The sequence below is a fragment of the Salmo salar genome, chromosome ssa05, assembly GCF_905237065.1.
Source record: "Salmo salar chromosome ssa05, Ssal_v3.1, whole genome shotgun sequence".
NCBI lineage: Eukaryota > Metazoa > Chordata > Actinopteri > Salmoniformes > Salmonidae > Salmo > Salmo salar.
In genome coordinates, this window is record NC_059446.1 from 50,852,887 (window position 1) to 50,877,064 (window position 24,178).

General features: G+C 42.3%; 2 protein-coding genes across 2 annotated transcripts in view; one reads left to right on the forward strand and one right to left on the reverse strand.

Moving 5' to 3' along the window:
* The window catches only part of LOC106605061 (plectin), a 239,143-nt gene extending 217,156 nt beyond the window's left edge, over positions 1–21,987 (forward strand). Inside the window, exons 51-74 of the mRNA XM_045717727.1 lie at positions 722–823; positions 1,022–1,186; positions 1,448–1,603; positions 1,798–1,995; positions 2,430–2,558; positions 12,360–12,530; positions 12,791–12,946; positions 13,129–13,335; positions 13,546–13,665; positions 13,824–13,993; positions 14,316–14,475; positions 14,628–14,822; positions 15,099–15,224; positions 15,879–16,022; positions 16,532–16,720; positions 17,134–17,248; positions 17,893–18,062; positions 18,340–18,502; positions 18,785–18,939; positions 19,076–19,150; positions 19,304–19,421; positions 19,822–19,976; positions 20,214–20,334; positions 20,458–21,987. Of these exons, the coding sequence (XP_045573683.1) occupies positions 722–823; positions 1,022–1,186; positions 1,448–1,603; positions 1,798–1,995; positions 2,430–2,558; positions 12,360–12,530; positions 12,791–12,946; positions 13,129–13,335; positions 13,546–13,665; positions 13,824–13,993; positions 14,316–14,475; positions 14,628–14,822; positions 15,099–15,224; positions 15,879–16,022; positions 16,532–16,720; positions 17,134–17,248; positions 17,893–18,062; positions 18,340–18,502; positions 18,785–18,939; positions 19,076–19,150; positions 19,304–19,421; positions 19,822–19,976; positions 20,214–20,334; positions 20,458–20,483 (3,486 nt within the window). The 3' untranslated portion in view covers positions 20,484–21,987. The remainder of the gene's footprint in view (positions 1–721; positions 824–1,021; positions 1,187–1,447; positions 1,604–1,797; positions 1,996–2,429; positions 2,559–12,359; positions 12,531–12,790; positions 12,947–13,128; positions 13,336–13,545; positions 13,666–13,823; positions 13,994–14,315; positions 14,476–14,627; positions 14,823–15,098; positions 15,225–15,878; positions 16,023–16,531; positions 16,721–17,133; positions 17,249–17,892; positions 18,063–18,339; positions 18,503–18,784; positions 18,940–19,075; positions 19,151–19,303; positions 19,422–19,821; positions 19,977–20,213; positions 20,335–20,457) is intronic.
* On the reverse strand, positions 6,616–10,376 carry LOC106605064 (nuclear factor 7, brain). Its single transcript, XM_014200325.2, has 6 exons — positions 9,921–10,376; positions 8,746–8,841; positions 8,425–8,655; positions 8,298–8,320; positions 8,090–8,217; positions 6,616–7,989 (listed from the first exon to the last, which is right to left on the reverse strand). The coding sequence occupies exons 1-6, from the start codon at positions 10,314–10,316 to the stop codon at positions 7,460–7,462; spliced, it is 1,404 nt and encodes a 467-aa protein (XP_014055800.1). The 5' UTR covers positions 10,317–10,376; the 3' UTR covers positions 6,616–7,459.
* Positions 21,988–24,178: the final 2,191 nt, after the last annotated feature.

Below are 24,178 nucleotides of genomic sequence, written 5' to 3' on the forward strand. Positions count from 1 at the left end.
TGCTGCAGGAGGAACTGGTGCACTTCACAAAATAGATGGCATCATGAGGTAGGAAAATTATGTGGATATATTAAAGCAACATCGCAAGACATCAGTCAGGAAGTTAAAGCTTGGTAGCAAATGGGTCTTCCAAATGGACAATGACCCCAAGCATATTTCCATAGTTGTGGCAAAATGGCTTAAGGACAACAAAGTCAAGGTATTGGAGTGGCCATCACAAAGCCCTGACCTCATTCCTATAGAAAATGTGTGGGCAGGACTGAAAAAGCATGTGCGAGCAAGGAAGCCTACCAACCTGACTCAGTTACACCAGCTCTGTCTGGAGGAATGGGCCACAATTGACCCAACTTATTGTGGGAAGCTTGTGGAAGGCTACCTGAAACATTTGATCCAAGTTAAGCAATTTAAAGGCAACACTACCAAATACGAATTGAGTGTATGTAAACTTCTGACCCACTGGGAATGTGATGAAAGAAATAAAAGCTGAAATAAATCATTCTCTCTACTATTATTCTGACATTTCACATTCTTAAAATAAAGTGGTAATCCTAACAGTGCATTTTACTAGGATTAACAAAGTTTAAATGTATTTGCCTAAGATGTATGTAAACTTCCAACTTCAATTGTAGCAACTATTAATAGTCTCTTGTGACACAAACTGTGTGCATATGAATAAATTATGTTTTTAAGCATATAAAAATAGTTTCTTGTTTTTTCACAGGGGCTTTTCGAGTGGCTCAAGTCAGCAGAGCTGAGATCCACAGAGGAGTTCTTGGTAGGAACTGACCTGGAGTCAGTCAAAGAGCAGCTGTGTGATCTCAAGGTGAGTCTACTATACACAAACAGAACACACTGAAGAGCTCCCACTCTTTCCCAAACTCAAACCAATAATTTATCATGGGAGCAATAAGCAAGACATTCCATAATTGTCACTTTAAACCTTTGAGTCTTTTTCTGATTCTGAATCTTTCTACATTGCCAGCTCTGTAAAATATCTGAAACATTTGCTGTTTCTCCTCAGGAGTTTAAACGGGAGCTATACCAGAAGAAGATCGAGATGGAGAGCCTGAACCACCGCTTTGTGTGCAGGCTGTCTCCAGGCTCTGAGCGTCCCGGATCTGTCTCTCCCCTGTGTGACTTCAGACAGCGCTGGGACAGCCTGGAGGCAGAGACTGTCAGCAGACAGGTTAGACTCCACTCAATCACTCATCAACATGTGCAATTCAATTGGCTGGGACTGGTTTCCCAGACACAGATTAATCCTAGTACTGGATTAAGAAGCACTTTCCATGGAGAAATTCCATTGAGGATGTTTTTTAGTCTAGGATAAGACTTAGCCTGTGTTCAGGAAACCGACACCTGTTCAGTATTTTTTTTAATTGCTAGGGTTATGGTATTGAAGAGGTCGGACAATGCGTTAATGTGTTTTCACTGCTTGTGGTTGCAGCATCAGCTGGAGTGTTCCCTGCTGGGCCTGGGTCAGTTCCAGAACACTCTGGATGAGCTGCACACCTGGCTCTCCCACACAGCCGACCTCCTCCAGGGCAGTCGGCCAATCAGCATCGACCTGCAGGCATGCGAGATAGAGCTGGCCAAACACAAGGTTTGTGACTTAAATGGATCAACACAATGTATTGGGATCAATGCCATTTTAAAGCTTCTGACACCTATGGGTGTGTGTGTTTGAGGAAGGATGATACTATTGGATAATTTCTCTGAGCATAAGATGTTTGTATGCAAATATGATGTGTATTACAGTATTGTCATCAAGTGGTGCTATGTTCTTCTCCACTCTAGGTGCTGCGTAATGATGTCATGTCCCACGTACGTACGGTGGAGTCTTTGAACCAGGCGGGGCGGGGCCTGTTGGAGGTGGGGACTGGGGACAGCCCTCACGGTCTGCACCCGCGGCTGGAGCAGCTGAATGAACGCTGGGAGTTTGTCCGCTGTGAGACAGAGCGCAGACAGCTAGAGCTGGAGAACAACCTCAGTCAGGTGAGGAGATTGGGAATAGACCAAGTGGCAAGTTAAAGGTTATTTTTCATGATCCCTCCATCTCTTTTTCTCATTCACTATCACATATGCAAAGAGATGCCAAATTTATTAGAACTCTTAGGCCAAACTACTTATTAGAACTCTTAGGCCAAACTACTTATTAGGACTCTTAGGCCAAACTACTTATTAGAACTCTTAGGCCAAACTACTTATTAGGACTCTTAGGCCAAACTACTTATTAGGACTCTTAGGCCAAACTACTTATTAGGTTTCTCCCAACATTCCGATATCACTAGTACTGAATGATTATTTGCTTTGTGGTGCCCTCTAGGGGTGAATCTGAAATATTGCAGTCATAACAGATTATTAATTGATAATTAAATGATTCTGAATATGGTTTTCAGAGATGTATTTATGATTTTTTTCTACCCTAGGTCCAAGATGTTACCATGGAGATCCAGGATCTTCTTCAGTGGTTGGAGAACACAGACCTGAGGCTGTCCTCCAGTAAGACAGTGTGGGGGATGCCTGACTTTGCCAGCGAGAGGCTCAACGCACACCTGGTAAGGCCAACCCAACACCGCACACCAACTCTACCCCACCTCAATAACTGACCTAGCCAGTGGCGATTTTAGCATGTAAATCTTGGTGGGGAAAACCCCTCCCCCCCATATTTTTTTTATGCATGCCAGCAAAGCCACACAACTACAAAACACAACTCTAAACAACACATTAATTGCACTATAACAGTGACAAACGGTGCCCACAAACTGTTAGGGACTACATAAAGCTGTCCCAACAGCAGAGTCTCAACAGCAGTCCCAACACCTTACCACTGCTATCAGCGGAGCCTTGTCTGGCAGCGAAACAGTTCATATAGCATAATTTACTGCCTTTTAAAAAAACATAGCTGATATGGCTGACTTGCTTAAACAAATATGGTTTCAACTGACAATTGAGATGTACGAACTATGGCATGAAGGGATGATGAGCAGATAAGAGGCAATCTGTAATTTTGATTAAGGCATTAATGAGCGAGCTAGGGCGGACATAGTCATTCGGAAAGTATTCAGACCCCTTCCATTTTCCCACATTTTGTTACGTTAAAGCCTTATTCTAAAATGTATTAAATAAAACATTTTCCTCATCAACAAATACACAATACCACATAATGACAAAGTGAAAACATATATTTATTTTTTTGCACATTTATAAAAAAAGATAAAGAAAATACCTTAAGTATTCAGACCCTTTGCTATGAGACTTGAAATTAAGCTCAGGTGCATCCTGTTTCCATTGATCATCCTTGAGATGTTTCTACAACTTGGAGTCCACCGCTGGCAAATTCAATTGATTGTACATGATTTGGAAAGGCATACACCTTTCTATATATGGTCCCACAGTTGACAGTGCACGTCAGAGTAAAAACCAAGCTACGAGGTCAAAGGAATTGTCCATAGAGCTCCAAGACAGGATTGTGTCGAGGCACAGATCTGGGGAAGGGTACCAAAACATTTCTGTAGCATTTAAGGTCCCCAAGGACACAGTAACCTTTTGGAAGTTTGGAACCACCAAGACTCTTCCTAGAGCTGGCCGCCCGGCCAAAATGAGCAATCAGGAGAGAAGGGCCTTGGTCAGGGAGGTGACCAAGAACCTGATGGTCACACTGACAGAACACCAGAGTTCCTCTGTGGAGATGGGAGAACCTTCCAGAAGGACAACCATCTCTGCAGCACTCCACCAATCAGGTCTTTATGGTAGAGTGGCCAGACGGAAGCCACTCCTCAGTAAAAGGCACATGACAGCCTGCTTGGAGTTTGCCAAGCTTGCCATGATGAAACCAAGATTGAACCATTTGGCCTGAATTCCAAGTGTCACATCTGGAGGAAAGCTGGTACCATCCCTACGGTGGCACCATCATGCTGTTTGGATGTTTTTTAACGACAGGGACTGGGAGACTAGTCAGGATCGAGGGAAAGATGAATGGGAAAAGAGAGCTCAGGACCTCAGACTGGGGCGAAGGTTCACCACCCAACAGGACAACGAACATAATCACACAGCCAAGACAACACAGGAGTGGCAAGTCTCTGAATGTCCTTGAGTATCCCAGCCAGAGCCCGGACTTTAACCTGATCCATCATCTCTGGAGAGACCTGAAAATAGCTGTGCATTGACGCTCAACCATCCAAACTGACAGAGTTTGAGAGGATCTGCAGAGATGAATGGGAGAAACTCCCCAAATACAGGTGTGCCAAGCTTGTAGCGTTATAGCCAAGAAGACTCAAGGCTGTAATCGCTGCCAAAGGTGCTTAAACAAAGTACTGAGTAAAGGGTCTGAATACTTATGTAAATAATATATTTCTAATTTTTATTTTATTTTTTATAAATGACCAAAAATGTAAAAAAATATCTGTTTTTTCGTTGTCATATGAGGTATTGTGTGAAGATTGTTAAGAAAACACAAACAATTGAATACATTTTACAATAAGGCTGTAACATAACAAAATGTGGAAAAAGTCAAGGGGTCTGAATGCTTTCCGAATTCACTGTACCTATTTGTTCAGCACTTTTGAAATGTACAGCGACAGAATTCAGAACATGGGTCGTTCTTACAGTATTCTCCATGTACACCAAGTCATAACCGTAGGATATATAAAGGGGGCGTATAAGCAGACAATGACAGCTCTTACAATATTCAATGATTACATTTCCCTAAAACAGGCTATAGGCTACATGTGCACCACCAAGTCAGAACAGTAGGCTAAATTATGAGGGGAAAATGGACCACATTGTAAGGGTGAGGCACATGGGCTACTAACAGCTTACTACACAACATACAGTATACTTAGTATTACTTTCTTAGCTACAGTATACATATCTCCCTGGCATATTACATCATTCATGCAGCAGCATACAATACATTTTGGACTCACCTTGTTGTGCTGTGCTTACTTGAACAGGAAGGTGTTGCGGCGGTCCTTCGGGCAAATTTTGTCATCAAAGTCTGGCACTCTCTGGATTTATGGTGCTTTCAAGACAACTGTGAACTCTGAAAAAAACAAGGTTGAAACATTTTTATTTATTTACCTTTATTTAACTAGGCAAGTCAGTTAGAACAAATTCTTATTTTCAATGACGGCCTAGGAACAGTGGGTTAACTGCCTGTACAGGGGCAGAAGGACAGATTTGTACCTTGTCAGCTCGGGGATTTGAACTTGCAACCTTTCGGTTACTAGTCCAACGCTCTAACCACTAGTCAGTGATCTTCCGGTTGAAGCTCTAGAAAGAGGACCGAGTTCCGACTTGCAATTCTGAGTTGGATGACCGAGTCAGAGCTAGTATTTTTCAGAGTTCCCCGTTGTCTTGAACTCACTGAAGTCTGAGATTTCCCAGTTCCGAGTTTCCAGTTGTTTTGAGCTCAGCAGAAGTTATGCTGGATTGACAGAATGGCCAATGTTAAATGTTTATCCTTTTAAACTTGGAAAAGAGACCCTTAAACCCAAACTTGGACCACACACCCACTCCACTGAATAGCAGGCAAGTGATTGCTTTGCACAGTTAGCCACTGATTCCTTCCAAACCACTCATTGTTGAATTTGCGATTTCCAACTTGTTGTGTAACGTTTATATCCAATGGCCGATGAGCACCGATACATTTTATCTATAATTTCTCTTCATTATTTCTCTTCATATGACAAGGATTGAAAAGGATTTGCCAGTAGGTTGTCGACATGATTCATGATGATGACTGCTAGCTTGCTACTTTTGAAAGTATGATGTTGACATGATCAATCCAATCAAAGCTACTGTAGATATGTGATTTGATGTAATTTTATCTGTAGCCAATGACCTTGAGCCGTCTTGGATGGGCACTTCTAATGTAACTCTATGGCAGCACCCAAGGGGCATGAATTTTCTAGCTCTACCTGTATATTTTGCGGTGACGTAGTGTCCCCATGAGTGAAAGAACATTGAGCCAATTACAGCGCAACTAGAGAACATTACCAGCCCCACGCTCCGTATATTCTGCTGGCTGCCCCACCACCACAGAAAGCACTGAGCTAGGCTGAAACACCTGCATGTTGGAGCTGCCTTACTCAAGAATGCAAAAAAGAGACCATGTTTGTATGCAGCTTTATTGACTCAATGTATGACATATTTTTAATTTACATTGTTTGCAAACTGATATGACACATACTGTATTAATGCCAAAATAACATGCAAACAGGCAACAACAAAATAAACTAAACTGCCCTGAATGACAGGTCGCCACTGGACCTATCTAGTAGCTGCCCACAGAAACGGTCCAGTGCCCTGATCAAAAATGAAATCTAAGTTCAGAGATTCATAGTACTATAGGGTGAGACCCCTTTACCCATCCACCTGTATCTCATTGAAACCTACTGTGTATTGTAATTGTAGGTTTTTACAAGGTTTTGTCTCAGCTCAGAGGAACCTACTCTGACTGTATGCACATTTTACGGTGTGGCATTGAGCAATAGTGATGTCTATATAGCTGGATATCCCCATCTAGTGGTTGATATCTTTAATGACAGTACATTCAAACTTTTATTTGAATGTGTAAATGCAAGTTTTCATTGAATGACTAGGAAGGTGCAATTGAAACTTACATATATAATTTATTTTGATTAATGACATTACATTTTTTTATATACTGTAGCAACTGCTTAAAGCACTTGTTCATTACTTCTGAGATGGCAGAGTGTCTTATTATCAGGATCGGTGGGTCCCCCACGGGACGGTTGAGCTAACATAGGCTGATGCGATTAGCATGAGGTTGTAAGTAACAAGAACATTTCCCAGGACATAGACATATCTGATCTTGGCAGAAAGCTTACATTATTGTTAATCTGACAGCACTGTCCAATTTACAGTAGCCATTACAGTGAAAGAATACCATGCTATTGTTTGAGGAGAGTGCACAGTTATGAACTTGAAAACTTATTAATAAACAAATTAGGCACATTTGGGCAGTCTTGATACAGTTTGAACAGAAATGCAATGGTTCATTGGATCAGTCTAAAACTTTGCACATACACTGCTGCCATCTAGTGGCCAGAATCTAAATTGCGCCTGGGCTGGAATAATACATTATGGACTTTCTCTTGCATTTCAAAGATGATGGTACAAAAAATACAAAGAAAATGTTGTTTTTTCTTTGTTTTTTCTTTTACCAGATCTAATGTGTTACATTCTTCTACATTCATTTCACATTTCCACAGACTTCAAAGTGTTTCATTTCAAATGGTATCAAGAATATGCATATCCTTGCTTCAATGTGTTAGATTTGGGTATGTCATTTTAGGCGAAAATTGAAAAGGGTCCGATCCTTAAGAGGAGTTTTAGTCAAACAATTTTCACAACCTTCCAGCTAATGTCAGTACATAAAGTCATTACATAATTGCATATGTTTGTACATTTTGTCCTCACTTGACCCTGGCAATTAGCTAGTTTTCGCCTTTCCCGCTACAAAAAGGCGCAGTGGGCAAATCTTACTTCCACTACTAAAGTATGGGAACACCTTTTCAGTGAATTTGTCTTTGAAGGTGTACAGAGTAGTGTTCTTGGTGAGGTCGCAGAATGTCACCTCCCCTTTGTCACAGTTCAGTAGTACTCGGATCACTCGTGGGCTCTCATCTACCTTGATCTGGACGTGCGATTTTATACCTGCTTTGTATTTCCCACTGATGTGTTTGATGATCCACAATCCACTCTGAGGCTCCATTTTGACTTGCGTCTTGCGTGGCATGGACTCTTTGGCTACTCCTAATATCCAGTTATCATTATCTCCAACCTCCACATCCCAGTAATGGATGCCTTTACTGTACCCTTCAGAACCCAACACTCCTACATTATGAAACCTTTCGGGATTATCTGGGAGACTCTGCCTCTCGTCACAGTATGTCATAGTGGTGAGGTCATCAGAGAGTGTGAACTTAGTGGACATTGTGTTCGGATCCATGGTCACAGGAGCTATAGGGATGTATGCAGAGATGTTGTATATTAATATTGAACTATATTGGTGGGAGACATACAGTAGAGAAACCCATTTTGGCGGGAAAAATGCACTCACTGTAGTCAACAAACTCAAACATCTTCTCCCAGACTTTGAACTTGAGAGATCCCACATGTTTGGCCATGTCAATCAATGCTCCTGATACTACCTGAGTATCTTCAGTATCTGGGAATGTGCAATCGGCTCTATGGTAAAAAAATGGATGGCGTCAGTGGAATGGGAAAAATTATTAATATTTAGACACTTAAAAAAAAAAGTGATTTACCTGTTAAGTATGGCCTTGTAGTTCTATAAAAAAGAACGAGGACAAACGTCACTTTTAATATCAGGCGACTGTGAGAGAAACAGTTCCACAGCAATGGGATTTTTAACATTTTGACAGACCCCCTTACCTGCAGGAATGTGATATTGTCAACTTCCATTTCCTTATCGATAACTACAATCGTCTCTGAAAGGGTTGTGATCTCTCTGGTCAATGCCTCAGCTTTTTCTTGCATCACTTCAGATTTCTGCTGTTCTTCCTCTCTCAGGGTAGCTATCCTAGCAGTCTCTTCCTCATCTAGGAACTGGTGGAGATTCTTAAACTCTCTGCTGATCTGCTCCTCTGCACATTGGGCCTGGCCCTACAAAAGAACATATTCAACTCAACTTTCAACATTGCTCAAACGCTCACTCAAATGTTGATGTTAATTAAAATGCATTATAACAGCTACCTTTATGTGCTCCACCCAGCTTTGATGACACATCTTGGCTGTGTTCTTGTTTTCTCGTTTGCTCTTCAAAGTGGAAACCACAGCCTGGATTTCACTCTAGATTGGAAGTGATAATTGTCAAACATCTGATTTAGTTACCCACACTGTAAAAAAAACATGTTGATTCAGCTTCAAAAACCAAGGCAACCAGATGCAATAGCATTTTTTTGTTTGCGCAACATTTGGGCGTATTAGCTCAACCAACATTCACAAATTTGTTTGAATTTTAGGTTGAGTGAAAATACAATTCAACATGCCCAAATGTAACTAGAAATCGTATTGCATCTGGTTGGTTGCTTTGGGTTTTTGTGTTGAATAACCTGAAGCCCTCTAATCTCTTTTTTTGTGCTAAATAAGAGTGGGATAAAAAGTTGGAAAGATGATGTCAGGGATTGAACCCTGCAGGGTGCAGTATATGTGCATAGAGCCGGGATGTTACCCCTTTGCCAGTAACTGAAAGGTCGCTGGTTCGAATAACCGAGCCGACGAGGTGAGAAAAATCTGTCGATGTGGCCTTGAGCGAGGGACTTTTAATCCCTAATTTGCTCCAGGAGCGCCGTACTACTATGGCAGATCCCGTAAAACACATTTCACTGCACCTATCCGGTGTATAATTTAAACTGAACAAAAATATAAAAGCAACATGCAACAATTTCAACGATTTTACTGAGTTACAGTTCATATAAGGAAATCAGTCAATTGAAATAAATTCATTAGGCCCTAATGTATTCATTAAGCCCCACCCACTTGGGAGCCAGGCCCAGCTAATCAGAAGTTTTTCCCCACAAAAGGGTTTTATTACAGACAGATATACTCCTCACAAGACAAGACCAACGGAAATTGTGCTCTCAAAGACAGTAGATAGTGGTTTTCATCCTCTCTGGTGCTGTGCTCTCCTCATCAATGTCAAAAATGAAGGCGCGTTTGTGCAGTGTCTTTCGTCATTGCCTTCCACAAGCAAACATGAACTTGCAATTTTACGCAACAAGCTTTTTCAAATTCAGCTACATTTTTTTTTTGAAGTCCACTCAACTCAGACAATTAAGCTGATTAAGCAATTGGTTTTGTCACTGAGGGAGATACATTGCCAGTTAAATGAAAGCAAAGTAAACAAAAAGTTTACAAAATGGTCTCACCTTCAAATCAGGCACAGCCTCCTCAATGGGATAACAGTCATGACCTTTATGTTTTTTTGATGTGTAGCAGACAACGCAGATGGGCTGTTTATCGTCGAAACAGAAGATTTGAAGTTTCTCCCCATGCTGCTGGCAGTTGTTATCAGATCTGATGTTTTCACCCCCCTTCTGTAAGGAATCACAGAGACTCTTTAAGGCGAGGCTTAAACTCTGCTCGTCAGATGAACACTCTTTTTTGCATACGGGACACAGCGGATTCTCCATATCCTTCCAGTATTTCTGCAGACACTCCTCACAGAAGCTGTGGCTGCATTTGAGGACCACAGGGTTCCTGAAGATGTCACAGCAAATGGGACAAGAGAGGTGCTCCTCCCAGAGAGACAAACTGGCAGCCATTCTTTTTCACACACAGGGATCGTCTGTGCTATTCTTTCCCCGTTGGTTGAAATGGACCTCACCCACAAGTTACCAAGAAACGAAACAGAAACTAAACTCACTCTGCCTCCGTGCAGAAACTCAGGCTTGGACGTATGTACAGTATAGTACCTACCGATAGGCAAAATATTGTACAAACTACTATGTTTTTTTGTCCATTGTGTGTTTCAGTTTGCGGAATATTTAGTTAAAAGCCTGGAATAAATAAATGGGATACCTATAATTAAATTGTACATATATTTAGCTTCTATGTGGTAAATGTGTGTATATAGATTGTGCATAGGCTTGTCTCCCACATAAATCTTCTCTTTGTGCCTTACTGGGTTCAAATGCCTTCTGTTTCTTTTTTTCTGTATTTATTTATCTGTATATGGTATGTATGTACGTATGTGTGTGTGTATATATACAGTGTGTATGTATGCATTTATGTATGTATATTTTTGAAATGTTTGAATAACCTTATTTACTATTATGTATTGATTTTTACCTTACATTTTTCACTCTTTATGCGATGCGTAATGCAGAGAACACCAGAAGAAGAAATTGAATTACCACAGTGAATTATTGTAATGTTTGTTTATGTGCCAATTAATCCCATAAGGGATGAGTTGCCAAATGGCGATTTGACACGAAAATAAAATGTTACTCATTAATTCATACTAGAGTGACATAAAACAACAAAAACTACCATTTTGTGAGGACTTTTACCTATGTGAGCACACCTCTTTACCACTGGATGTCAGTAAGTATCCAGACATTGCAAAAAGCAATGGTTATTAATGGTGAAGACATGGAAATTCTGAAGGTATTGCTTAAAACGGCGTAAAAATAAAGACATGGTCACCTCATGACACTGTTGTAATACAGTATGTAACATTTTACCTTTAAAATCTGGTGGAAAAAGTCACAGTGAATCCCATTCAGGGTAAACCTGTCCCAAGGTATGCTTTAATCTTTTTAGCAAGCAGTTCCAAGAGCTTCTACTAAATGTTATTGTCTGCCATCTCTCTTTCTTTAAGATGGAGTGGCAGGCAGGCAATGCGATGGACCCAGGCTTAGTGATTCATTATTTATCTCACACTGTCCAATGTTCTCCCTCCCAGGCAGCTAGGAGCCTTATTGGTGCTGAGGATGGCTGTCAATACCCCTAGGTTCTAATGAGCTTAGGCAGTTTGACATAGTGCTCTCTCTTACTATTATCCCTGGGACTAGTCTCAGTGACGGATGCCTTCTGGGGAGCATCAAGACCACTCCACCAGTCTCACACCACTCTCAGGGTGTTACGGAGCGGACAGTACAGAGTGTTAGTGTGTTGTGCACTTCCCTAAGGGTCCTGGGAACAGGAGAGGGTGCTAGAGCCCAGTGCCTGTCCCAAAATAATCTTCCTCTTGAGCTGACAGCACAGTGTGTTGTGCCTAGTGCTGTAATCAAGTTGCTAAAGTGGACTTGAGTACTACAACACTGGCACTCCCCAGAGGGTCCTGAGAGAGGACCGGGTGCTAGTGCTCAGTGCCAGTCCCAAAATGTCCTAATCATCTTTGTTCAATGTCACAATGCCACTGTGCTGTAGAGCTCCTTCCTGCTGCACAGACTCTGGAGAGACAGAAGGTATTGATGCCGATGGCTCTGAGAGCATATTCAACATTGTTATCAATAGATTACAACGGTGTCCTTGCAGCCTCATATCAACCGATTTGCAAAAAGATGACAATTAGTCAATAGGCTATTTCTCTCCTGTTCTACGCAGTTACGGTGGACAGTAACTAGTTAGTAGATGGACATTTGACTGCACACATAAAGAATAATATTTTGTCCATTAAAAAATATATATATCAGTTTGAAAGGAAAGTGGGAGACGTACTGTATATAAGTGGACATAGTGGATGCTGAGCAGGGTTCAATCCCCCATTGCAAGGGGATGTCGTCCGGAGCCCGCTACGTAAACCACTAGGTCTACGTCAAACTCTTTTAAACGCCCCCTCTTCCCTCTCTGTACCGCCCCAGGAGCTGTGTAACGAGATGGACTCCAAGCTCCATGCCTACACAGACGTGAGGAACGCCATCCACAGGATGTTGGAGAGCAGCAATGTGACCCGGGGCTCCAGCACTGAACACAGCCTCTGTATCCTGGAGCAGAAGTGGGCTACCGTCTACGGGAAAGTACAGGATCGCAAGGTGAGAGTGAGACTTAGGCTGCTCCCAGATCTATGTGCTTTAGCCAACTCCTCTGACCATTGTCAACATTACATACAGGGTTGTGTTGATTAGGGCATGCAACGAAAAGGAGCATTTCTTACTGGATAAGTTCAGGTAGTCCCTCCCTTTTTCAGTCAGTTTTCTTCCAACCCAGATCTGGGACCAGGCTAAGTGACACCGACGAGGGGCCTAAGAACATGATGACCCGAGTAAAAGTGTGATATCTGTTCTGTTCGTAGGCTAAGCTAACCGAAGGGTTGAGCCTGGCGAAGGAGTTCCACAGTAATGTTCAGGAGCTGCTGACCAGGATGGCCAAGTATGAGGAGGCCATAGGAGTCCTGCCTGCCCCCAGCTTCGTCCTGGACACAGTCTGTGGCCAGCTTCAAGACCACCGGGTGGGTTTGTGTGTGTGTGTGAGTGCCTGCATGTGAGTTTGTGTTTGTGTGTATTAGCATGCATGTGCACATGCATTTGTGTGTCTATGTGTGTGAGAGTATGTGTTTGTGCATATGTGTGTGCATGTGCGAGTGATGCCTGTGTGTGTATATGATAAATCATAGTGTATTTCCCGCCTCAGACTCTGGTGAGTGAGGTGAACTGCTACAGTGAGAAGAAGACAGTGGTGGAGACTGCAGGCTCCAGGCTGACCGAGCTGAGCAGGAAGGAGGACTGTGACGTGGTTCACAACCTGATCATGACCGTACAGGACCGCTACAGGAAACTTCACCAGCGCACCACAGAGAGGGGCCGAACACTAGAGGACGTCAAGAAGAATGCAAAACAGGTATAGATACAGAACCATCTCTGAAATATAGTTTTTTTGGTCATTATGAACTATTCTGTATTTTCCACCCCACATTATAATTTTTTCCCCGACATCCTCGGTCTATTAACTCATCGTAACCCTCCAAACAGTCTTAATGCCTCAGTTTCAATAGTCCAATTTAGAAGGGCACTCATGATAACAAGCACGCGTTATCCTCTAATATTTCAGTTCAGTGAATCTTGGCGCCTCGTAGTGGACTGGATGACTGAGGTGGAGCAGACGCTGGACACACATAAAGAGATCGCTGTGGACCACGAGGAAATTAAACTGCAGCTCACCGAACAGAAGGTAGGCCTAAAGAAATTATATAAATAATTGTAGCTCTTCTGAATATTTTTCAAGCTTGGAATGTATCATTTAAATCTATTGTTTTTGTCAATGGGATAGTTCAGCAAAATTACATATTTCCCTTTAATTCCTGTATTTTTCTGTATGTGTGCTCCTAGGACTTCCAGAAGCTTCTGCGTTCGAAGCGACCTATGTACGAGGCCACTCTAAAGAGTGGGCGGGGCCTCCATGAGAGGTCTCAGAGCGCCCAGGACAGACAGCACCTGGAGAACCTGCTCTCTGAGCTCCGGGACTCATGGGATACCATCAGTGGCAAATCCATGGAAAGGTGAGGGACACAATGCACTGCTGAAGGAAATGGCATTTCCACACAGCTAAAATTATTTTAAATACTGGTCCCAATTTGCTCCCTACCTCTTACCCTAGGCCTTTGATATCTGTAGACCTGAAGGGATAGGATAGGTTCAATCCAAATAGTTGTGGACTATCCACAATTTTGCTTCCACCTAACAGATCTGCAAACATTGAAGGGATCTACAAACATCAAAGCCAAGGGTAGGGATAGGGAGTGGATTGTGACCGGAAATCAATTTGGGCAACACGGTTGGCCAACTTTGACAGAGTATATGATCAAATAACATTTTCCTCAGGCAACACAAACTGGAGGAGGCACTGCTGTTTTCAGGCAGATTCACAGATGCTCTTCAAGCCTTGAATGACTGGTTATACAGAGCAGAGCCACAGCTGGCTGAAGACGTACATGTCGGTGGGGAAAAAGACATGGTCAACAATCTGATCGACAAGCACAAGGTCATTTTTTAGATATTCTGTGTATGTGATTCGATAAGATATTGAGGCTTTCCTATGGACACCATAACAATACCTTTCTTGAGGTATGACAGCAATACAGGGTATGAAATTCCTCTCAAGCTGACATTCTCTTGGACGCTCTTGTTTCTCAGGTGTTCCAGAAGGAGTTGGGGAAGCGAGCCGGGTGCATTAGGACCCTGAAGCGCTCGGTGAGGGACCTGACCAGGAGCAGCACTGCTGATGCCCATTGGTTGCAGGAGCAGATGGACGAATTGGAGGGACGCTGGGAGGATGTGTGTAAACTGTCCGTATCCAAGCAGGCCAGGCTGGAGGCAGCCCTTCAACAGGTAACTCACCATACTGTCTTATTCACATTTTACGATCATATTTGACTTATCTTCAGTGTTAAGTAATGTACTTGTACAGTATGGACGGGGTATATCAAAGATCACATCTCGGATGAGCCCCCAGAAATTGTCCAAGTCATTTTCCCCCCTCTTGGACAATAAAGTATATCCTTCCTAAACACTTTACTTAAAGCCTGCAGGTATAATGATTTATGACTTGTCTTTCTATTAAGGACGGTTTATCTTATTGTCCTTTCATATGTGTGTCTCTGTCAGGCTGAGAAGTTTGACAGGTTGGTCCACTCCTTCCTGGAGCATCTGGCGGAGGCAGAGAGGGTGCTGAAGTACGGGGTCATCCCTGAGGAGGAGGAAGCTCTGCTGGCCTTTCGCAAACAACATGAGGTAGGTAGACATTTCGACCTAATATCACTGTAGCCTCCATTATTAAGGTGCATAAATAGCATAATAACAATTCATAGCAGGGCTTGTAGAGGTTGCAAGATACAAGTTATAAAAGCCTGATGCTTTATCTAGCTTTTGATAATAATAATAATAATTATATTAATAATAATAGTTCATGGTATTTATAAAGCGCTTTTCAAGAACCCAAAGTTGCTTTAAAATTGTAGAAATGAAAAACAAGAAACTGAAATCAAAACAAAACAATGCCAAACTAAGCAAAAGGACATAAACGTGAAACAAAGAGTAGGGTCTGGGCTCAAGGAAGGGAAAAGGTGTGATGTGTCAGTGCATGACTGAGTGAGCAGGTGTTGTGTGTGTCTGTGAGTAAGTGGACGATAGTGGGTGCTTGAGAAGAGTGTGTGAGGATAGTGGGGTTAAGGGTAGACCATGATGAAGAGGTAGGGCTAGACTGAAAGATGGACTCAGATGGCTGGAGGGAGGTAGTTTCAGTTTTGTGGTTGCCTTTTCAGTTTTACTGACTTTCAAGATGCCAAGCTTCAGATAATTTTGTATTTACTCATAGTTTTATAGTTTGATGGCATTACCCAGTAGACAGGCGGTGTAATGAGCTCTGTGTTTGTGCCGTGTGTCCAGGAGTCAATCAATTCCCTGAGCTTCCAGGAGATGGAGCTAGAGAGCATCCGGTGTCTGAGTGAGGAAATCCTGTCCTCCTGTCACCCAGACTCCATCATCACACTCAAGTCCTGGATCAGCGTCACCAAGACCCGCTACGAAGAGGTGAGTCCACTCTTACCTACTTAGGACTTTACGTAGGACAAAAATATAATGACTATGACTTAAGCGTTGTATCGGTGTAGCCTTATTTCTTTGAGGTATTTAAATTTGCCTTTGCGGAGCCACCAGAAAACACTGAGATCCGGTTTTCAGGGATACAGTATTTTACAGCCAAACTTCTGCTTCCCCTAAAAACTGAAGTGGGATCTCTGCTCAGGTGTCTTTCTGCACCTGCTACGCTAGGTTATATTTACATTGACCATCCCCCACAAAAAAAAACGGTGAATGTTTTATCCATTTTGAAGATGAATTGTGTTTTTGTTGCTGCCTGTGAAGTGCTAGCCGGTGCAAAGGGAATGAGTGAGTCGGCCAGCCAGACAGCCTGTCAGTCAATCTGCAGTCAGTCGGTCTGCAGTTAGTCCTTTTCTGTTAGGTGGTCTTGCTGATTGCTGAATACAGAATCCAGGTATAACTTTTTGCTGGTGTTCCCTCTCTCTCTCTCTCTGATTCAGGTGCAGACTTGGGCCCAGCAGCAGGGCCAGAGGATCCAGGCCAGCCTGTCTGCTCTGGAGGCTGAGCGGGAGAAGCTGCAGCGCGTACTGGACTGGATCTCATCCGCCGAGGAGGCCCTCAACCTCAGAGACCAGGAGCCACCGGCTGAGAGCATAGAACACAACCAGGAACTCATCGTCCAACACATGGTATAGTACATAAACACAGAGTTTCACAGACCCAAACCATAGATTCTCTACGAGCTACAAACCATACAGTGCACAGGACTAACAAACACAGCTAAACAGTTGCAATTCACACAGTATACAATTACCAAATACATTTACATTTGACATTTTAGTCATTTAGCAGACACTCTTATCCAGAGACGACTTACAGTTAGTTAGTGCATTCATTTTAAGATAGCTTTATGGGACAACCACATATCACATAGTAAGGACATTTTCCCTCAATAAAGTAGCTATCAGCAAAGTCAGAGCTATTAAGGGGGAAAAAGTCAAGTGCGGGTATTAGTTCACAAAATACTATTGATTTTTTTCTTTACAGACTCAACTTCTTTTTAGTTAAGACTCAAATAATAACTCACCATTCCTCTCTCCAGGTATTCATGGAGGAGCTGAACCGAAAACGACCAGATGTAGAACATGCCACAAAATCCTGCAAACAGAAGCTGATCCCCAAACAGCAGGCTTCGCCGTGCCGCAAGGCACTGACAAGTAAGTGAAGGGTTAGGGTTTGCAACCTGTTGGCTTAGGGACTTTGTATATTATTGAATAACTGTTTTACTTACAGCACTAATCTGAGCCATATTAAAATGTTGACGTGCACATTTTTTGAAGGATTATGTCAAACATGGACAGATTTTACATTAAAGGCCCAATGTAGTCAAACATGTAATTAATTGTCTTGTGTTTTATACTGTATATATTTCCACAATATGAAGTTGGAATAATAGTGTGAAATTGTGAAAATGATGATAATGCCTTTTTAGTGAAAAGACCACCTGAAAGTTCTGCCTATTTTGATGGGATTGAGTTTTGGCCTGCCTATCGGCATCACCGGGCGGTAAATTACTTAAAAGACTAAAGAGAGTTCCAAACCTCTCTGCCAGTAACTGCTCCTTTTCAGTCCCCCCTCCACCCAATCATACCACTCCCAGACAGTCCTTGCTAAATTCTTGCTTGAGAAATTCCTCTTTGCTGTTTTTGTATATTTTTGACCACAGTAAGGTACTTCATTGTTCCCCAGAAATGATTTGATATTGAGATAAAGCATTTTTTTAAATTGTTTTTATGTACAATGCTCCTTGAAGTTAGATACTAAGCTAATTGAGGTATCCATCTTCCTGTGTTTGCTCCAGAGAGGAGGAGCACTCTGAAACTCCAGCCTACAGTAGTCCCTCTCCCCCTGGAGAACCTGGACCCTCAGACCCCTCAGCTGAGTCAGCTGGTCAGCCACTGGCAGAAACTCTGGCTCCTGGCTCTGGCCAGACAGGGCTGCCTAGAGCAGCACGAGCAGAGACTCCAAGAGGTGACTGGCACAACATACTGCCAGCTATGTGTTAACTCTTTGCTTCACAGCGGTATGCTGCGTTCCCATACATGCTTTATGAACGTAGTTGTAAACGTTTGTGAGCAGCTATTGGTGCATTAAAGTGCATTAGTTAATAAGTAAAAATGCATTATGAAGAGTGTATTCAGAAGTGTTACCGAGTTTCCCTTTCAATAGCTTCAAATCTGGATCTAAATTACTTTATGTACAGTGTTAATGTTATTTGACACTAATATTATTGATTTTCAACAAACAGATGGAGGAATTTGCGAATTTTGACTTCAACGTCTGGCGCAAGCGCTACATGCAGTGGATCAGCCACCTCAAGTCTCGGATCCTAGATGTGTTCCGAAACATCGATAGGGACCAGGATGGACGAATCAGCAAGAAGGAGTTAATCGACAATGTCCTGGCATCCAGTAAGCCCTGCCCTCATACCCACTCCTAGCCTCTCAGCGTCTGTCACTCAAACCCTATATCCATTTAATCAATATCATCGCCCATTCATTATTGATTTGATTTGTGTATAAAACTGCCACTTGGTACTAATGTCCTGGAGAGAACGATGGCCTTAATTAATCAGCAGAAACCTTCGATCAGTCTGTTATTAAAATGTTATTTAAATGTCATCTCCCATCACTGATTCAAAGTCTAAAACTTAAACAAATCCACATGAACAAATCCACATATTACCTTTTTAGAATTCCCCACCAACTCCCTGGAGATGAATGCAGTGGCTAATATCTTTGACATGAATGGGGACGGCTTCATTGACTACTATGAGTTTGTGAGTGCCCTCCATCCCAGCCGGGATCCCTACAGGAGGACGCTAGATGCCGATCAGATCAATGAGGAGGTAAAATGTCTCCCAGAGTTGTTTTCATGCCCATGATCTTCAAAGGTGTAACAGCATACAGTTCCACGTATTACACCTAAACACAGCTGTGTTTGATGAACGTTATCTGACTGACTGACTCCCGTATCTCCCTCAGGTGAGTCGACAGGTGTCTCAGTGCAACTGTCCCAAGAGGTTCCAGGTGGAGCAGATCAGTGCCAACCGCTACAGGGTGAGGGACCTTAAACCTTTGACCTTTTGATTGTATGTCGATCATTGTAACAAGGAACATGTGTTGAACTGAACCCAGTGAATACTTTGGTTATAGGGTTGTTAATGCCAGACTATTGAAACCAGTTATGTTTTTCGTTGGTCTCTGCTGTAGTTTGGGGATTCCCAACAGTTGCGGATGGTGCGCATCCTGCGCAGTACCCTGATGGTACGAGTGGGAGGAGGTTGGACAGCACTTGATGAATTCCTGGTCAAGAATGACCCTTGTAGAGGTTAGTGGAGACTTAAAGTAGGACTGCATTGATTGTTAAATAATTCTCAAATATAAGGTTTTAACTTTTAGCTTATTTTCGTCTTATCTTGGATGTTGTCATTTCGTCCAAACCGTTTTGAAGTTTGTTAGCTGGTCATTTAGCAACGTCCAGAATCTCCTGGCTAGCATTTTTTTTAATAGCAATGCTAGTGGAACAGCTTGTATCAGTTTTTAGCAGTGCATTCAAAAGCATGGGGACAGCGCCCCTGGGGACCTGAGAAGCACTGTAGAGCTCTTTCCGTATGCTTTTAATACAGTCCATTTACACTTGCGTTGCATCCACTACATCCTCCAAAAAATGCTTGCTTTAATGAAGCCAGATTCACAATGACCATTGATGTCTGTTATTTATTTCACAGTGAAAGGTCGGACGAACCTAAAGATAAAGGAGAAGTATTTATTCGACAACTCCCAGAGAGGAGGCTCGTCTAAAACCCTGACGGTCAGCAGGTCCAACTCCAGCCTGAGTCTCTACAGCAGCGCCTCGGCTCCAAGCAGCCCCCTAACACGCAAAGTAAGATCACGTCCATCATAGTGTACTACCAAACCCCAAAACACTATTATCACTACCTGTGTATAAGCCTACAAACCAACAAGGTAAGCTTACCACTGTAACTTTATACTAGCACCAAACCAACACACTCTCCTTTGTAGAAGTATGATAGTCCTCAAAGCAATAAGGTAAGATCACCTATTCATGTCATTGAGGTGACTAGTATCATGGTTTGATCACCTCTATTCCATGTTCCAGGCCTTACTGCGGAGGAGTCTCTCAGGCGACCGCTGCATCCGGCCCAGGAGCTCCATAGCTGCTCTGGGGTCAGATCTACAGTTCTCCACTGCGGGGGATGAGGATTCTCTTTCACAATCAGGTGTGTACAGTAAATCAACCCTCTATGAACGGAATTTGACTTGCAATTATAGTACTGTTCAGATGAGTTCAACATGATAGCCCCTCCATTGACATAATGGCTTTTGTTTTTTTGTATTTTAAGAGGAAGCTGAAAGACTTCCCACATGATGAGGAAGGTATGTCCACTACGCGCATCATGTGAATGCTACAGTGATGAGCTCCACTACAGCCTTGGGGTCCAGAGAGAGAGAGAGAGAGAGAGAGAGAGAGACCAACAAGACAAGGCCTCAGTCACAAGCCCATAGACTGCCACTAAGGGGAACTCCACAACCTTCAGAAGTGATACAAAAGGGCCTGATACTCTATTAGAGACTGTGTTTGTAGGCTCTGTGGAGAGCCTCTGATTGGTCAGCTAGGGATCTGGACATGACCTCTGACCTAAACCTGGTCATATCCCGCTACACTCCTCGCTGAGTCATTGTATTGATATAGTCATCATTCCGATCATCTATATCAATATTCAACTTCAACACTGGTTTCCCAAATATGACAGAGTCCGAGTATAGAGATACTGGAACAGTCTGCATGGATACGAATTGCATGACGGCTATCAGTATAGCTTACAATCTAGCTTCAATATTTGTTTTACCCTGCGCCCTTAGAAATGATGTCAGGGCAAGCTGCGATCAAGCAACGGTGTGGCCTGAAGCTAAATCACAAAACTCTACAAGAACAAACACGTGTATTAGCAGCAACTGGATTTTCATTTTCGAAGCTATATAAAGTCAGGATTTCATCATCAACTGTCATAATTAGTTCCTTTATGTTACTGTGTGTACTGCATTTCTCCTTTGAAATGAGTGGGTCTGTAAAATGCGCTCAAATGCAAATACGTGAGTAGGCCCTGTATTTAGTAACAAGACACAGAACGTCCAAAAGATGACGCCAAAAACCTACACAGCCAATGGTTTCATCGTCTTTCACCGTTGTAATTATTTTCCCATGACATAATAGAAACACTAGCTTGGTCCCAGATCTGCTTGTACTGCTTCGCCAACAACGTCCAGAGTAGTTGGCAAGCCAGCACAAACAGATCTGGGACCAGGCTAAGGAAACACTGCTGGCGGGGCCACATTGCTATTTCATGTTTCAACTTCAACCTGAACTGAAGCTACACTGTCAGTTAAAGGTTTCTTTTTAACGTCCTGTTAAAGTATTGTTTTAAATGCTACATTGTAAGATCAAAACTTGTATGAAGATGGGCATGGGTTATTATTTTGTTGAGATTATTTTCTCAGGTTTGGTTTTGCCTTTTGATGTTTAAGGGTTCAATGTTTAAGTGGAACATTACTGTGATATTGTAGATGTATGTACTTTTTATGTTACTGCTGTATAGTTACTGGAGGTTTTATATGACAGGACATTTGAAAGGCAAGTTATGTTCTTCACACATTAACTTCTCCCCATGAAATGCACTTTTTATTTACTGAACTACAGTCAGTGCATCGGTTTGGTTCTGTATGTGTGTGTGGTGACACATTTTCTGATTTAATTCACTTAGCTTCAGTGTTTAGGACTAGAGAAATAGACTTACGTTTATTTTATTACCGATGAACAACTGTTTCACGGGGTGTGACCCTCCCGAAATACAAAAGTGTAGTTCTCAATGAGATCTTGACTTTCTTTCTTCCATTCTGTCTTAATTCGGACTATTTTATGCACAATCAACATATTAATTTACAGTTGAAGTCGGAAGTTTACATACATTTAGGTTGGAGTCATTAAAACTCGTTTTTCAACCACTCCACAAATTTCTTGTTAACAAACTATAGTTTTGGCAAGTCGGTTAGGACATCTACTTTGTGCATGACACAAGTAATTTTTCCAACAATTGTTTACAGACAGATTATTTCACTTATAATTGTACTGTATAACAATTCAAGAAATGTACATATACCAAGTTGACTGTGTATTTAAGGAAGCACAGTTCCCGCTCAGCCCAGTCAAAACTGTTCGCTGCTCTGGCACCCCAATGGTGGAACAAGCTCCCTCACGACGCCAGGACAGCGGAGTCAATCATCCCCTTCCGGAGACACCTGAAACCCCACCTCTTTAAGGAATACCTAGGATAGGATAAAGTAATCCTTCTAACCCCCCCCTTAAAAGATTTAGATGCACTATTGTAAAGTGGTTGTTCCACTGGATATCATAAGGTGAATGCACCATTTTGTAAGTCGCTCTGGATAAGAGCATTGCTAAATGACTTAAATGTAAATGTAAATATTTAAACAGGTTAAAAAATTCCAGAAAATGATGTCATGGCTTTAGAAGATTCTGATTGGCTAATTGACATAATTTGAGTCAATTGGAGGTGTACCTGTGGATGTATTTCAAGGCCTACCTTTCAACTCAGTGCGTATTTGCTTGTCATCATGGGAAAATCCAAAGAAATCAGCCAAGACCTCAGGAAAACAACTGTAGACCTCCACAAGTCTGGTTCATCCTTGGGAGCAATTTCCAAACGCCTGAAGGTACCACGCTCATCTGTACAAACAATAGTACGCAAGTTTAAACACCATGGGACCACACAGCCGTCATACCGCTCAGGAAGGAGACACGTTCTGTCTCCTAGAGATGAACGTACTTTGGTGCGAAAAGTGCAAATCAATCCCAGAACAACAGCAAAGGACCTTGTGAAGATGCTTGAGATAACAGGTACAACGGTATCTATATCCACAGTAAAATGAGTCCTATATCGACATAACCTGAAAGGCCGCTTAGCAAGAAAGAAACCACTGCTCCAAAACCGCCATAAGAAAGCCCGACTACGGTTTGCAACTGCACTTGGGGACAAACCGTGTAGCACAGGGGTGGCAACATCATGTTGTGGGGGTGCTTTGCTGCAGGAGGGACTGGTGCACTTCACAAAATAGATGGCATCATGAGAAGGAAAAGTATGTGGATATATTGAAGCAACATCTCAAGACATCAGTCAGGAAGTTAAAGCTTGGTCGCAAATGGGTCTTCCAAATGGACAATGACCCCAAGCATACTTCCAAAGTTGTGGCAAAATGGCTTAAGGACAACAAAGTCAAGGTATTGTAGTGTCCATCACAAATCCCTGACCTCAATCCCATAGGAAATTTGTGGGCAGAACTGAAAAAGTGTGTGCGAGCAAGGAGGCCTACAAACCTGACTCAGTTACACCAGCTCTGTCAGGAGGAATGGGCCAAAATTCACCCAACTTATTGTGGAAGGCTTCCCGAAACTATTGACCCAAGTTAAACAATTTAAAAGCAATGCTACCAAATACTAATTGTGTGTATGTAAACTTCTGACCCACTGGGAATGTGATGAAAGAAATAAAATCTGAAATAAATCATTCTCTCTACTATTACTCTGACATTCTTAAAATAAAGTGGTGATCCTAACTGACCTAAAGGGAATTTTTACTCGGATTAAATGTCAGGAGTTGTGAAAAACTGAGTTTAAATGTATTTCGCTAAGGCGTATGTAAACTTCCGACTTCCAACTGTATGTCTCTTCCTTCCTTTTGAGCCTAGGCATATAAGCAAAAGGTCCCACCTATAGCAAACGTTCCTCACGTGTCTCTCAAACAATTACACCTCCGCATACAACAACTATCAGACAAAGGATTGATTTCACTCACCATGACTGTGTAGGTGCTACAATTCCTATCAATATTATAGACCCAAAGAAAACTGTTTATCAGGTGACATACTTGTGAAAGTCTACACCCTCAACTCTACCTCAGACAGATGAGGCTTGAGGCTGACGATGTCCTAAAATTGACACCGTACATTATTTTGTCTGTAGGTGACATCTGGACTTGTTCCCTGCTC

Coding starts and splice junctions, on each gene's coding strand:
- LOC106605064 (XM_014200325.2), bottom strand. CDS start 10,316: ATGGCTGCCAGTTTGTCTCTCTGGGAGGAGCACCTCTCTTGTCCCATT. Junction 8,842..9,920: donor AGGCTGTGCCTGATTTGAAG/GTGAGACCATTT, acceptor CTTCCAATCTAG/AGTGAAATCCAGGCTGTGGT. Junction 8,218..8,297: donor TACAAGGCCATACTTAACAG/GTAAATCACTTT, acceptor TTTTTACCATAG/AGCCGATTGCACATTCCCAG.